Here is a 14,803-nt window from a genome sequence, read left to right on the forward strand (position 1 = left end):
GAATAAGGTTTCATCTCATCTTGTAATATTATATATATATTTTTTTAAATTATTATAAAAACTTAGAAAGGAAAGAACATGCTGAGAAATATTGAATTAGCTAAAGTTAGCATAAAAAATTTAAAGCAATTAAATGAAGATAAAAAAAATGTCATTGTTCAGGTATATTTTGAAAGAAAAAAAAATATTTTTTTTTAAATAACAAACAAAAAAAATTTTAGGGTTTTGTTAAAAAAATTCATAAACAAAGTAATGTATTTTTTGCCCATATCTCTGATGCCTTTTCAAATGATCAAATTCAAGCTGTGATACCAAGGGAGATAGTGAAAAAAATTAATGCCGGAACGTCTATTGAAATTAGTGGTGACTGGTTAAAAAGTTTAGGTAAACAACAAAATTTTGAATTAGTTGCTAATAGTTGTAAAATTTATAATATTAATCAAAGTCAAATTATTAAAGGGTCCAGTGATTCATTAAGAAAATCACCACATTTAAGGCCTGGTTTTCCAGGATTTGCCAATATTTTAAAACTGCGTTCAAAGATAAATTATCTAACACATAAATATTTTTATGAAAATAATTTTATACATATTGATACACCATTATTTTCATTAAATGATTGTGAAGGAGCTGGTGAAACATTTGTTGTTAAGGCACAAAATGATAATGATTTTTTTGGTGATGATGAAATTTACCTTCCTGTTAGTGGACAACTTCATCTTGAAGCATGTGCTGGTCCTTTGACAAAAGTATATACATTAAATGGAGCATTTAGAGCAGACAAAAGTTTAACACGTCAACATATGGCTGAATTTAGAATGCTCGAAGTTGAAGTAGGATTTTGTGACGATACCGAAATATTATGTAATATAGTTGAAGATTATATAAAGTATTTACGAAATAATTTATTAGAAGATGATGAAGATATTAAAGAAATTCAAAGAACATTTTCTGATAAAAATAGGAAAAAAAGTTTAATAGAAATTGTAAGTGATAAACAGTTCCCAAGAATTAATTATGAAGAATGTGTAGACATATTAAAAAAATTAAAAAAAAAATCTACGTGTAATGGTTTTAATAAGGATGAAGAATTTACACTACTTAAATATTTTAATTCACCCTTTTTCATATTAAATTTTCCTTCCAATCAAAAACCTTTTTATATGAAAAGATTTAATAGTAATGATAATGTATATACTAAAAGTTTTGATTTTTTATCACCATTTGTTGGAGAGTTAGCTGGTGGTTCAATTAGGGAAGATTCAATTGAAGAATTAGAGAAACATAATATAAAAAATATAAGTTGGTATGTTGAATTGAGAAAACATGGATATCCAATAACTGGGGGCTTTGGTATAGGAATTGACAGGTTAATACAATCAATGTTTGCTATAGCTAGCATTAAAGATACAATACCATTCCCACGATACTACAAACATTGTAAATGTTAAAAAAAATTTAAACAATGATAAAAAAACATTGCGCCACAAGGTAGAGTCTTAACACGATGACGTTAATTTTTCCAAAAAACATTATTAATAATTATACAATTTAATATTAAAATATTATATTAATTTTTCATATAAATATTATTTTATTGATTTATAGATTATATTTTTAATAAATATTTCAAAAAATGACACAATTTTTACCTCCCCATCTTTTTTCTTTATTTTTTCCAAGACCACCTATATCATATTTACATCCTGTAAGTTCATTAATTGTTGAAAGGGAACCAATAAAATATACTGGAGTTGCTCAATATTTATCATTATTTGAAGTAAGTTAAATTAATGAGAAATATTTTGATAGAAAAAAAAAACATTTATTTAGGATCCAAAAGATACTCCACCAAAGGTTATTGTTAAAACAAAAGCTGAAATAAGGGCAGAAAAATTGAAACAAAAAGAAGAATTGTTAGCATTTAAACTGGAGAGAGAGATAGCAAATTATCAACTTAGAGATACGAGTAATTTCACAAAAGATCCCTACAAAACATTATTTGTTTATAGATTGTCTTATGAAACAACGGAAACAAAATTACGAAGAGTATTTAGTAAATGGGGACATGTTGTTGATGTTAAATTAATACAGACACGTAATGAAAAACCTAGAGGTTATGCTTTTATTGAATATTCAAGAAAAAGTGAGATGTCATGTAAGTTTATTGGTTAAAATTTTTTTTTTGGTACAGTAATAGGTAAGAATTGTAATCTCTTTTTTTTTTTTGATAAGTTATTGTATTTAAAAAAATATTAACGGGTAAGTGAACTCTGGTTCAACTACATTTACCAATATAGCTGTAGTTTTATAAGCTCTACTACCACTATTTGTAAGTTTCTTTATTTATTCCAATTTTTGAAATATTTCAAAGATTATATTTAATGACTTTTATACGTATTTCATTTTTCTATTCTTGCGGGGGTAGGTTTCTATAGTAAGGATAAGTTATAAAAATGTTTTTAAATGTGGATAATTATTTTGGCTTTTTAAAACATTTTTTATAATAATGGTCGGTTATTTTTAGGTGCATACAAAGAAGCCGATGGGATTAGAATTGATAGAAAAAGAGTTCTTGTAGATTATGAAAGAGGAAGAACAAGAAAAGACTGGCTTCCTAGAAGATTAGGGGGAGGAAAGGGTAGGACACGTGCTCTTGAAACTTCCCGTCGTTACACCTAATACGTAGGATTTTTGGTTAATGATGTTTGTGTTTTTGATTATAAAATTTTTGGATTAAATATTATTGAAATAAAAAATTTTTTTTCTAATAGAATTGTTTAAAGCTATGTTTGTTAAATAAATAATGTTTTAATTCATAGTAAGAAAAAAGTTTTTATAGTTGATTTTTGATTTATATAGTAATATTAATTGCATGAGTTTTTATAAAATAAAAAATGACTTTTATTTTTAACTATTTTTTTAAAAAAACTTAATACTATTTGAATATTAATGTATATTTAAAACATTATGGAACATATAAACTTTCTTAAAAGTTACAGATTTCTAAAAGTAGGAAGTAAAAGTACATATTTTTTATTAATTGAAAAGAAATATCATAATTTGATATAATTTGTCCAGAAGATTGACAAATTACATCCAAAAGATTAATTTTTTACTTCCACTTTTTTTTCCTTTATAAGTTATGCTCATTCAAACTTTTCTAAAGGAAAAAAAAATTTTAATATGATAGAAGAAGGATTTTAGTGGGTGTAAATTATTTTATTATTATAGTTTCTGTTTTAAAAAAAAATAAAATATTTAAAACTTATTTATTAGGATATGAAGCATTTAATAAAATTATAAGTTTTCAAGTAAAATAAGCTTAAGAATTAATTAATATCATAACTTTCATTTTAAATTTTAATTTAATAAAAGATAAAGAATATACTGTAGCTAAAGAAATTAGTTTCATTAGGAATACTGTGTTAACAAATTGGAAGAATGTTGATATTATTATTATTTATGTAATATATTCTTTAAAACTCTTCTGTGAAATATACATGTAAAAAACATTATTAAAGTAGTCTTTGTTACTTGAAAATTGGTAATGAAAGTTTTAATAAAAATTATAAAAAAAAGAGAGAATTAAAATGAATTTTTTTAAAATTAATATTCTTACTTAAAAAATTAGTAAAAGGTAACAACAAAAAGAATGATAATATTTTCATAAATAAATTAATGAATTTACTTAAAAAAATATTTTCTATACTCTTTAAAATAACTTAGTAACAAAATTGAAATTTTAAGAAGAAAATAATAAATATTTTGATATGAAAAAATTGTTATTATATTTAAAAGTAAAGTAAAATTGAATTATTTAGCAATAGCTTATAGATTATACAATTTATCAAGTAACAAAATTGAATATAGAAAATGGATTATTTCATGAAATTTTCAATATTGTAGAATGTATGAATTTGTTTATCACTTTATAAATTTAATGAATCTATTTAACGTAGTAATATTTTTTATTGTTTAAAAAATTAAAGTCTATTATGTCTATAAAAAGTATTTAATTTTTTGTTTAAATCATAAAAATCTAATAATATAATTCTTTTTTAAAATTAAATAAAATTTATATGTTTGTACTTTTAACAATTTTAAAAATGTAGGTTTTACTATTGATAAAAATGAATTACAATTTATTTTTTATAAACAAAAATATACTTAAAAATCGACATAATTAATAGCAGGATCTTTACCAAGTCTTACCACCATCTTTGGTCCTTGTGATTCAGGATAATAAAACACTGGAAAATTTAAACCATCTAAAATTTCTGTATCTACAGGAAATAACCATAAACCCCAACCTAGTGCAGAACGTATATTTTCTTTGACAGTTGTATTATAAGTAGCATTAATATTTCCTCCCCTAAATATTGGTGGTTTACATTGTTCACATGTTGTTTCATTAATCTTAATTAATGAATAATGATAAGTTAACAAATCAAGTAATATTCTTTTACCAGGCATCAATTGAATTGATAATGCAAAAACTAATTGTGTTATTGTATCCCAACTATGAATATGTGAGTGATAATTTAATGAATAAATTACTATTCCATAAACTTCACCAATAACAGAAAATAACCAAAATATTGAACCATAAAAAATATAATTTATAAAATATTTGTAATTTGAAAAATTGATACATGTATTAATGTATGGACAATGATGATCAAATTTAAGGACACAAAAGCCACAACTACTACAATGCCTAGCACGATCTGGTTTGAAGCATTTACATATATAACAATAACGCAACCTTTCACATTGATCAACTTCAGCAAATTTTAATTTTCTTATAGTTGCATATTCCTCAAGTAATGTTTTTTGTTCCTCAATCTGTTGAGGATTTGAATCATCTGGTGAATATTGTTCACCTTTCTTTGGTGTTAAACCTTTTATTGCCTCATCAAATTTATCACTTACCATATAAAGATTTGGAACTTTAGCTGGTGGTTCAAATATTGCTCTACCTAAACTTATTATTGTCATTCCAAATGCAAATGTTGTAATAAAAAGATAAACAATACCACATTCAAGATTAAATAAAAAATCATCTAATGTTATATTTAATATACAATGATATCTTAAATATAATTATACATTTTAGTTTTAAAAAAAATTATTTACAACAAACTTACGTGAAAAAAGTTAAACTAAGATTCATAATTAATAACATATTACATAGTAAATGTAAAATATATCCAAAAAAAGGTTTTCTCTTACGTACTTTACGTGTATATGAATATATTGCTCCATACCATGACATTTCTTTTTTTTTAATAAAGAATAAAAAAATAATTTATGTGAAAAGAGAAATTAACCTTTTATATAAGAAAAAAAAATTATTAATATGTTAATATTTTATTAAATATTCAGTTAATTTAAAATTTTAATTTTAAATATAGACAAATTTCATCTTTTAATTATGGTAAAAAAATTAACACTTCTTTTCTCCTCCACAAAACATTTTTTATTAAAATTTTTTTCAAGTAATAACTTTATTAAATCTGCTATTTTATTTACAATTTCTTTTATAGACATTAACACAAACCTTATTTGTAAAAATCAATTTATCTTTTTTTAAAAAAAAATTTCACAGAACTTTTTTTTCTTTATATGATTGTGTAAACCTTCATAAATACATTATTAGCAATGCAAAATTTATTAAAACACTAACTTTAAATCATATACTTTATCAGTTTTTTTTTCTTATCTTGAACGGAAAAAAGATTAATTTGATTCTTATCAATTATAAACAGTTTTAAAAAAAATTTTTATTTAATATATTTACTATGCATTTTATTATTTATAAAATATTTTTTATTGATTATAAAATATCTTTAATTAATTATAATTACCTTACTGAAAATAAAATGTCAAGAAATCATTTATATTTTAAATAATTTTCTAATAATTGATATTAGAAAAAATTAGTGATAATAAAAATAAAATTTATTTATATAAAAGATTAAAAATAAAACAACAATTTTTTATAAATTAATAATAAAACTAAATTAGAAAAGTTTGATATAATCTTTTTATTCAGTATAAATTCTACAAAAAAAAAATAATAGTTTCTTTTTTTAAACTCAAGAAACTTTTTGTGGTATATAGACTATTCAAAATATATAAAAAAAAAATAGTTGTCATTTTAAATAGTGAACATTTTTTTTTTCTATTACTAAAATATTTATTAAACTGATAAGATTATCTTTCATAAATATTTATTATAATTTTATTTTTGTATGTTTTTTATGCATTCAATAAATTTTATATATATATATATATAGGTAGAATATTTATGAAGAAAAAATAATTTAAAAACATACTAAAATATTTTAAATCACTTTTCCGGTTTAAATAACAACTTTTTAATTATTTATGTTAATTACTATCACCTACTCAAAATTTGATGAATTTAATAAATAATTAAATTTAGAAAATAATTTGACAATTCAATATGACGTTTTAGTGAAAGTTAAAATCAGAAGCATAGTACAAGAAAAATTAAAAATATAAAAAGGATGTGGAAGATAAGTGAAATAATCACTTTTGAAATACTTTTTAATTTTAATTTAATTAAAGTAATTTTGTACCTATATGTTTAAATTTCTACTTTAGAGAGTTTTACAAAATTTATTTTTTAATAAAAATCTGTCGATTTTTTTTACAATTAATTGTAATAATTTAAAACAATTTAAATGCATAAAGTTTAAAAAAAAAGTTTATATTTAAAATATTTTATTAGCAAAAAAAAGGTGTTTTGTATATCAAATATTATTATTCAAAACATAAATTATTTTTTTTTATTTAATAAATTTTTCATCACTTTTTATCAATTACAAAATACCCTTTATTAATTATATTTGAAAGGGAACAAAACGGAATAGTGCCGTAAAAAAAAAAATTATTTATCAATAATCATTAAATAATAATTTTTTTGAAGTGAATATCAGTAGGTAGTCTCTTTTGATAGTCAACCTCATTTGTATAAATGACATTTTTTTCATTTTAAATTTTCAAAAAAAAAAATTTCATTTTTTTTAAGAAAAAGAGATCGAAGACTAGAAGAATAATGATAAAATTTGTATAAAAATTGATTAATATTTTTTTTTTTTTATTAATAATATAATAATTATTGCTGTCCGGGATTTTGAGGTATTCCATACCCTAACATTGGATTACCATAACCACCAGTCATATCAAAAGGTGTTCCCATATGATGAAGATCTTGTCCAGGTAACATAGCTCCATAAGGATTAAGTATTGAGGATGCAGCTACAGCAGCTGCTGCAGAAGGATTTGCCAACATTCCATATTGTGATGCCTGGGAGGCAGCAGCTTTTTTTGCTGCATATAAATTGGCTTCCTCCGATGCTTTAGCAATATTTTTTTTATATCGTATTCTTTTATTACCAAACCAATTAGAAACTTGTGATACTGTTATTTGACATTGCCTAGCCAATTCTTCTTTAGCTTCCTCACTTGGATAAGGATTAGATAAATGTGAATAAAAATATTCATTAAGAACTTCTGTAGCTTGTTTAGAAAAATTTCTCCTTTTCCTTCTAGCATCCAAAAATCTTGATCTTAAAATCATTACAGCTTCACAGGTTGATTGTTTTAATTGTACCTGAATACCGGAAAATTTTTTTTGTATTATAGTTACCATTCTATCTATTTCTTTTGTCCCAATTGGCCTTGTTCTACTTTGTTCTCTTAATAATGAAACAACATGTTGTGTAAATTCTTGACATGCTTCTTCATATTTTCTTAATTCCTGATTATATACCATTCTAATTTGTCCTAATTTTTGCCTATAATCAGCCTGATCACCACCAATACCCTCAACACCAAGAGCATTTCCTTTATCTGGTCCTGCTACACCCTCAGCAACAAGCATATTATCAAGGCGCATCAATTGTGGATCATCTGGTGTATCATCAACAGCACTTTTAATTGTCAATGCTGTCTTCTCTTTTAATTCACAAAGAACATCAAATAATGCTTGTTTCATACGATGGCAATGTAATTGATTTTTTTTAGTTTGTGCATTATCATCAAGATTTTCTTCAGAAATTGTTAATAATTGTGATAATAAATCATTTAAATTTCCAATGGGATTTAAATCATGTAATGTTTCTGATTTTATCATTTTATTTATTATTAATTATCTATCCTTGTTGTTAGTTGTAAATTTGTTTGGTGTTTTTTTTTTTTGTAAATATAATATAATATATATATATATAAAATTTAGTAAAACATATACAAATAATATTAAATATAGTAGGAAAGAAATAATAAAAATAGGAAGTAAATATAGTATTAAATAGATAACTTTATAAAAGAATTAATATATATTATATATATTAATTTTTGTAGATACCTTCTTTTTCTTCTTTATAATAAAAATGCTATAATTATTATTATTATTTATTATTTCTGAAAATATCAGGCAATAAAGGCCTAAAAAATATAATAGATAAAAATATTGTAAATGTAGTTATTAAATAATAATAAAAATGATATTGGCATATATATATATATATATATAGGTAGGTATATATAATGATAAGAGAAAGTGGTCGTAATAAAAAAGAGATGATTACGGTTGATATGTTTATTAGAGTTTATTTATGACCTTATATTTATGTATATATAGGTTTTGAAAGAAATGATAACAAAAGTACATTAAAATAGATTGATCATTTAATGTGAAATATTAAAATATAGAGATATTATTTAAAATGATTTGGTATGTCAAATAGGAAATATGTATGTATAAAATATTTTACTTTATTTAAAAAAATAACTATTTTGTAATATTATATGATATATAGATATATTATATATTAAATTAAACATGGAAGTTATTTTTTACAATAAAATTTTTGATATATGTATATGTATATAATATATATATATATATTTGTGACGATCAATATTATATAAAGGGCAACATCATTTGCTATGATATATTTTATAAAAATATATATATATATATATTTATTTATTTGAATAGACAATAAAAATTAAAGCTTAAAAGAGTGGTATAAATAATATAAAAATATATATATATATATATATATATGAATATATTTAAAAGAGTTTATAAAAATATATATAAAAGTTATTAAGATAGAAGGCAAAATAGAGAGAGTGATTTTGAAGGAAAAAGATATGTAAAACAAAAAAGCTACTTCCTAAAGAATAATATTAAGTGACAGTGATTGATGATATCACAGAAAAAGGGGGAACTGGACAGGCATAAAAAATTTTAATGAGCCTTGTTAGAATTTAAATATAATATTGTATATACATATATAGATATAGATGAAGAAAGTTTAAAGATAGTTGCAAAAATTTATTATACTAATATAAAATGTAGCAATTTTTGTGATTTTTATATCTAATATATTTTGTTATATATATATATAATTAACAATTAAGAGAAAGAGAAATATGTGTTGATTTAAGATGTTGATCACATACTACTCTTTTCTATATATATACATATGTATAAAAATATGTAATGAGTGATTAAAAAAAAAAAAAATTTTGTATGGTTAAAGTTTGTTAAAATAATTATCTCTTATTTAAAAAATAATAGATACATTTTAAATGTAATGATAGAAATTGATACACATATATTTTATATATAACAATTACTAATTTTAAATTTTTTTTTTTTTCTAATCTTTTAATTATACAAAAAAATAGGTAATGACAAAACAAATATAGACTTAAAGATTATATTTTTATTATAAAAAGGAATGCCGATATATTTTAAATGAATATATATATATTTATGTAACGGTATGCCTTTGTTATTATATTTAATAGCATGTTAATTCAATGTTTATTTAACACATCAACATGATTTAAAGAAAATAATTCAAAAAAAAGAGAAAGACATATTATGATTAGGAAGCTAGGAAGACGAGAAATAAACTAGTTTGAAGACTTGTTTTTATAGTTAATCTTTAGATATATATCTATATTCTTTCAAACAGTTCACTTAGTAAAAGATATATATAATATATATATATATATTTAAAACATATATTATAAAAATGATAGAGAAAAAGAATTTTATTGTGTTGTTGTTCAAATGGCATAAATGAAGATCCAATAAAATAAAGAATGATCTTAGAGGATAAGCTAATTTTAGTGATGCCGAAAAAGAATGACCTTTTGAATGGTTAGAAGCACATACGAATCAAATTACAATAATAATTTATATATTAAATAAAAGATGTTAAATTAGGATAGTAAGATTTTAAATTTAATTTAACTGTTAAGAAAAAAAAAAGGTCAACTATCTCATATAGATAGTAATTTTAAAATGTTTTTAATTAATTTAAAATGTTTTCAACCTATCCCAAGAACAGATGGAATTTTTTTATTTTTATTTTTTTATTCTTTCAATATCTGTTAAGATATAAAGTTATAAAACTTTTATATATAATGTATAAAAGAACTATAAAAAGAAAGATGTTAGATTCTGTTTTCTTTATTTTTTTTTTTTAAAAAGAAACAATAGTGTAATTTTAATTTATATATTTTTACTACAACTAATAATAATAAAAATATTTTAAGAAAAAAGAAAATGTTTGATTTATTATTTTTAACATTTAAATTTGATATAAAATTTATAGTTAAAAATGAATAAATATTGTAAATTTTATAGAGTCTTCTTTATAAATTACTATTTTTTTTTAACAAAAGAAATTATTTATTATGTGGAGGACAATGAAGAATACATGTTGTGTAATATATATGTATATAAAATATACAAACGGTGTTGTCTATATATATATATATATATAATATATATATATATTTATTATATAATATAAAAAAGTTATTATATATTTTAAAGTATTACTGTAGTTAGAAGAGGAAAGTCAATGGTAAATAAATATGTAGTATATATATATACATATATAAAAATAGAAATATAGTCTATAAAAGAAAGTTTTTCAATTTTTCTTTTTTATATAAAACATTATAAAAACTTTAAAAAAAAAAGAAAGTTATAGTCTTTTGGTAAGAAGAAAAAAAGAAAGTACTTTCATGAGTGTATGGTAAAAATATATCATATATTAAAAAAAAAAAAGAAATTAAAAAAAAAATGAGTAGAATAATGTAAAAGTAATAATGTTAAAAAAAAAATAAAATACTAGTATGGGTATTTTTACATGTATATAAAATTTTTGAAGCTTTATTTCATTATGAAATAAAGTAAGCTTCGTGGTTGGTGCTCATGATGTGTTATGTTTTGCCGTGTCCATCATCCATCAAATTTGCTGACATTTTGACAGAACCAATGAATTAATATGCCTACTCCTAACATATATACGACTGAAATTGGTTTGTGGAGTTAATATATTTTTAAGAGTCACATCTGCCATTAAATATACATATTGGGATATATAAAATATATATACATATGTATCTATCTTTTATATATTGTGGTTTTAGTTATATAAATGAATAGTATAATAGTAATATATAATTTAATATATTTATATACAAAGATATATATTGGTCTTTTGATTTTTTAAAAACTTTTTAATGTATAACTGTTATTAATTTATACCTATATTTAAATAATATGCATGACTATTTTATATAGTTAGGACATTTAAATTTTAATCAAAATTTTTAATTATCCTTATTAAAAATTCAATTATTTATTGTAAATTTCAAATTGTATCTTGTTATCAAAAGACCTATATAAAAACGGTTCTTATAAATGATGGTTATTTGAATGAAATTCAAAAACACTTCAAATGATTGATATACTTCCGAAATTAATTTGAAATTAAATTTTTAATTAAAAAAAAAATAAAGCAAAAGAAATAAAAATTAAATACATAAAAAGATTATTAACAATATTATTATTATTATATTAATGTTTAAGGAATTTGGTTTTAACAATTTTGAAACAACAATCTATTTTTACATAGAAAAAAATTTAAAAAATTTAGTTTAATCATATCAAAGGTACCTTTATAAAATAATATTTTTTTTTACACTAGTAATTCTTAAGGTTAATTTAAAGTTTAACGTTGATCTTATTACACTTTTATGTCACAAGATATTATTATTTTTATATTTATTTAGAAAAATTACATTTTTTTTTTCTTTTGATAAAGTTATAATGATTTAAGAAGAAAAAAAAAATAAACATAGAATTGATATATGTTTACCAAGTTTGTGAAGTAGAATGTTTTTGAAATAACAAAATTTCTAAATACACAAGTAACAATCATAACCTGCAGTCTTTTTAAATTTCTCTTTTTTTTTTTTTGATAATATTATACATCATCTTTAAAATAGCTTTACTTTCAAGGACATTTTAAAAGGAGTGTTGTTTTTTAAAAGTATCATTAACAAATAACAGTAAATATTTACTTGAATTTTGGAGGATTTTTATTTCAAAGATCGAATTTTGTAAAAATTGTAAATATAAATATCATAATTGATAAATAAAATATTATACTTAAGAAATATTTATAGCATATTTTCTTCTCCTTTTATATATATATATATAATATTTTAATATATTTGAGCATATTCTATTATATTTTAACTATCTTTTGTTTTAAATTAAAGATAATGATAATAAATATTTTAAGGAATTGGAACATTTAATTTATAAAAAGATTGTCTACTAAATATTAGATGAAGATGAAAATTTTATATAAATATTGTATAAAATTTTAGAGATTCAAAGGATAAAGATGATCACAAAAATCGTATCATTTATATAATTATTATCTTCTTTAACGTATATTAAAAACCCCCAGACATTATAAATAATTGCTTAAGATTTAGTTCGGTCAGGTATATCTATTTACTGATTATATCTCCCTATAGTTATATAAATAAAGATAATAGTTTATCTTTGAATGTCCATTCCTTGAATCATACATTAAAAGTTTAATCTTATTGCTTCTTTAATAAATATTAGATAAATTTTGATGAAATTTAAAAGAGAAATCTTCTTTATTTTTAGTCATCAAAGTGATGACATAGTTTAGGAACATTTATCTATCATATATTATTATTTCTAGAAGAATTTTAATCATTTATCACACATTTTTACCTTTCACTATATATTTCTAATTAACTATATATAATTTTATTTATTCCTTCTTTTTTTTTATATTAGATTAACCTCTTAAGGATATAATAATGAGATCAACAAAGAAACTAAAGAATCATTCTTCATTTTTATAATAAAAATTCAGGAACGGCGATATATAGTTATATATAATTTATATAAAAAAGAAGATTACAAAGAGGATAAATTTCTCTTTCAATACATTCCATTACTAATTAACTTTTTTTTTTTTTTTTTCAAGATATTCCTATATAAAAAGAAATTTTTTTTTTCTATTTAGCTCAATAGATAGAAGGGTCTTTTTATATTACCATCAATATATTTGATGAAATAAAATTATTATTTATCTATTATTTTACTATCCAGGGGTAATTAATTAACGGTCTACTGTTAACGGAAAGTTGATCTTGATATGGTATAAGTATGTCTCTCTCTTTTTTTTTTTTTTTTTCTTCCCTATTTTAAGAAGACGGTTCAAAAGTGAAAGTGTATTTTTATATTAAACTACAGGAATTAAAAAACAAGTTTAGCTTTTTAAATGCCGTAGGAATGAATATTTTACAAAAATATATATTAATTTAAACAAAATGTATAGTAATTGTCTGGAGTTGGTATTATATATAAAGAGAATATATATTTATAATACCAAAACAAGATGTCGTTTTTATTTCTTATTATAACAATTTTTTTTTCTATTATTTATTTAAAGTGTGATATTGTAAAAATAGCCACCTCGAAACTACTTTCAATTTTATTCATGTTTTTCATTTTGATGTACCAGTGATAGTAGTTTAAAACAAGTTAAACTGTTTCTTTCTTCTTCTTCTAGTATTAACTATACTATTTTATGTAATATATAGATGGAAAAAGAAATATGAGAGAGAGAAAGAGTGGTAGCTCTCTCAAGAAAGTACTATATAAAGATGAATTTTTAAATAAAAATATAATTTTTCAAATTACATGATCAATATTTATACTCTTCCAGCTGATCAATGGATGACACATTTTGAAACTGTCCATTGAAACAGGATTTATGATAAAGCTTCAAACATCAAGGTGAAAACCTAGTATAGTAAAACCGTAATATATAAATTTTTACTTTTATCAAAAGTTTCTGTTCTTTCAAACACCTCATAATCCTTTTACGCCACCCATTCTTATAGTTAACAACTTTACCTAACTTTATATTTGAGTCAGGCGGAGTTGTGTGAAAGCGAAATTATAATCAACGTTTACATTACCTACTTATTTAAATTAAATACTCATCTTTCATAATTTAATTTCAGTTAAAACAACATAATAGTAGGTATGATTGCTTTCGCTTTATTACGTAATCCTATATTTGCCATTGGAGTCTTTCTTTTTCTCCTATCATATTTATCTATAATAATACCCGCAATAGCTAAACCACATTCATATCAAAAGGACAGAAGTAGGTACTATCTAATAATATTAAATAATCTTATTTTAGATTATGTAGATGGTGTTAAATATACTGACCTTTCTCAAGTTGACCATCAAACAGGAATCTTTATTGATATTGTTCCAGTTGAATCAAAAACAGCTCCACGTCCTATAAAACATTTCAAGACTCGTAAATCAAATCATTACTTAGAGAAACGAAGAAAGTATTATGAATCTCGTAATAATTCTGAATAA

At 21.2% G+C, this 14,803-nt stretch overlaps 5 protein-coding genes across 5 annotated transcripts; 3 read left to right on the top strand and 2 right to left on the bottom strand.

The window, feature by feature from the left end:
* Nucleotides 1-78: 78 nt before the first annotated feature.
* Nucleotides 79-1,451, top strand: SRAE_2000149600 (Probable asparagine--tRNA ligase, mitochondrial; the record flags this gene model as incomplete). The annotated part of the gene is made up of 2 exons (XM_024652455.1): nt 79-162; nt 222-1,451. The coding sequence occupies 2 exons, from the start codon at nt 79-81 to the stop codon at nt 1,449-1,451; spliced, it is 1,314 nt and encodes a 437-aa protein (XP_024506030.1).
* A 185-nt stretch (nt 1,452-1,636) lies between these two features.
* Nucleotides 1,637-2,682, top strand: SRAE_2000149700 (U1 small nuclear ribonucleoprotein 70 kDa; the record flags this gene model as incomplete). The annotated part of the gene is made up of 5 exons (XM_024652456.1): nt 1,637-1,780; nt 1,834-1,969; nt 2,013-2,056; nt 2,095-2,158; nt 2,528-2,682. 5 exons carry the CDS (start codon nt 1,637-1,639, stop codon nt 2,680-2,682), a joined length of 543 nt encoding a protein of 180 aa, XP_024506031.1.
* A 1,488-nt stretch (nt 2,683-4,170) lies between these two features.
* On the bottom strand, nt 4,171-5,278 carry SRAE_2000149800 (Zinc finger, DHHC-type, palmitoyltransferase domain-containing protein; the record flags this gene model as incomplete). The annotated part of the gene is made up of 3 exons (XM_024652457.1): nt 4,171-4,890; nt 4,936-5,095; nt 5,151-5,278. 3 exons carry the CDS (start codon nt 5,276-5,278, stop codon nt 4,171-4,173), a joined length of 1,008 nt encoding a protein of 335 aa, XP_024506032.1.
* Nucleotides 5,279-7,147: 1,869 nt separating this feature from the next.
* On the bottom strand, nt 7,148-8,167 carry SRAE_2000149900 (Pre-B-cell leukemia transcription factor 4; the record flags this gene model as incomplete). Its single annotated transcript, XM_024652458.1, has 1 exon — nt 7,148-8,167. One exon carries the CDS (start codon nt 8,165-8,167, stop codon nt 7,148-7,150), a length of 1,020 nt encoding a protein of 339 aa, XP_024506033.1.
* A 6,285-nt stretch (nt 8,168-14,452) lies between these two features.
* SRAE_2000150000 (Hypothetical protein) lies at nt 14,453-14,803 on the top strand (the record flags this gene model as incomplete). Its single annotated transcript, XM_024652459.1, has 2 exons — nt 14,453-14,576; nt 14,616-14,803. 2 exons carry the CDS (start codon nt 14,453-14,455, stop codon nt 14,801-14,803), a joined length of 312 nt encoding a protein of 103 aa, XP_024506034.1.

Source organism: Strongyloides ratti, assembly GCF_001040885.1.
Source record: "Strongyloides ratti genome assembly S_ratti_ED321, chromosome : 2".
Taxonomy (NCBI): Eukaryota; Metazoa; Nematoda; class Chromadorea; order Rhabditida; family Strongyloididae; genus Strongyloides; species Strongyloides ratti.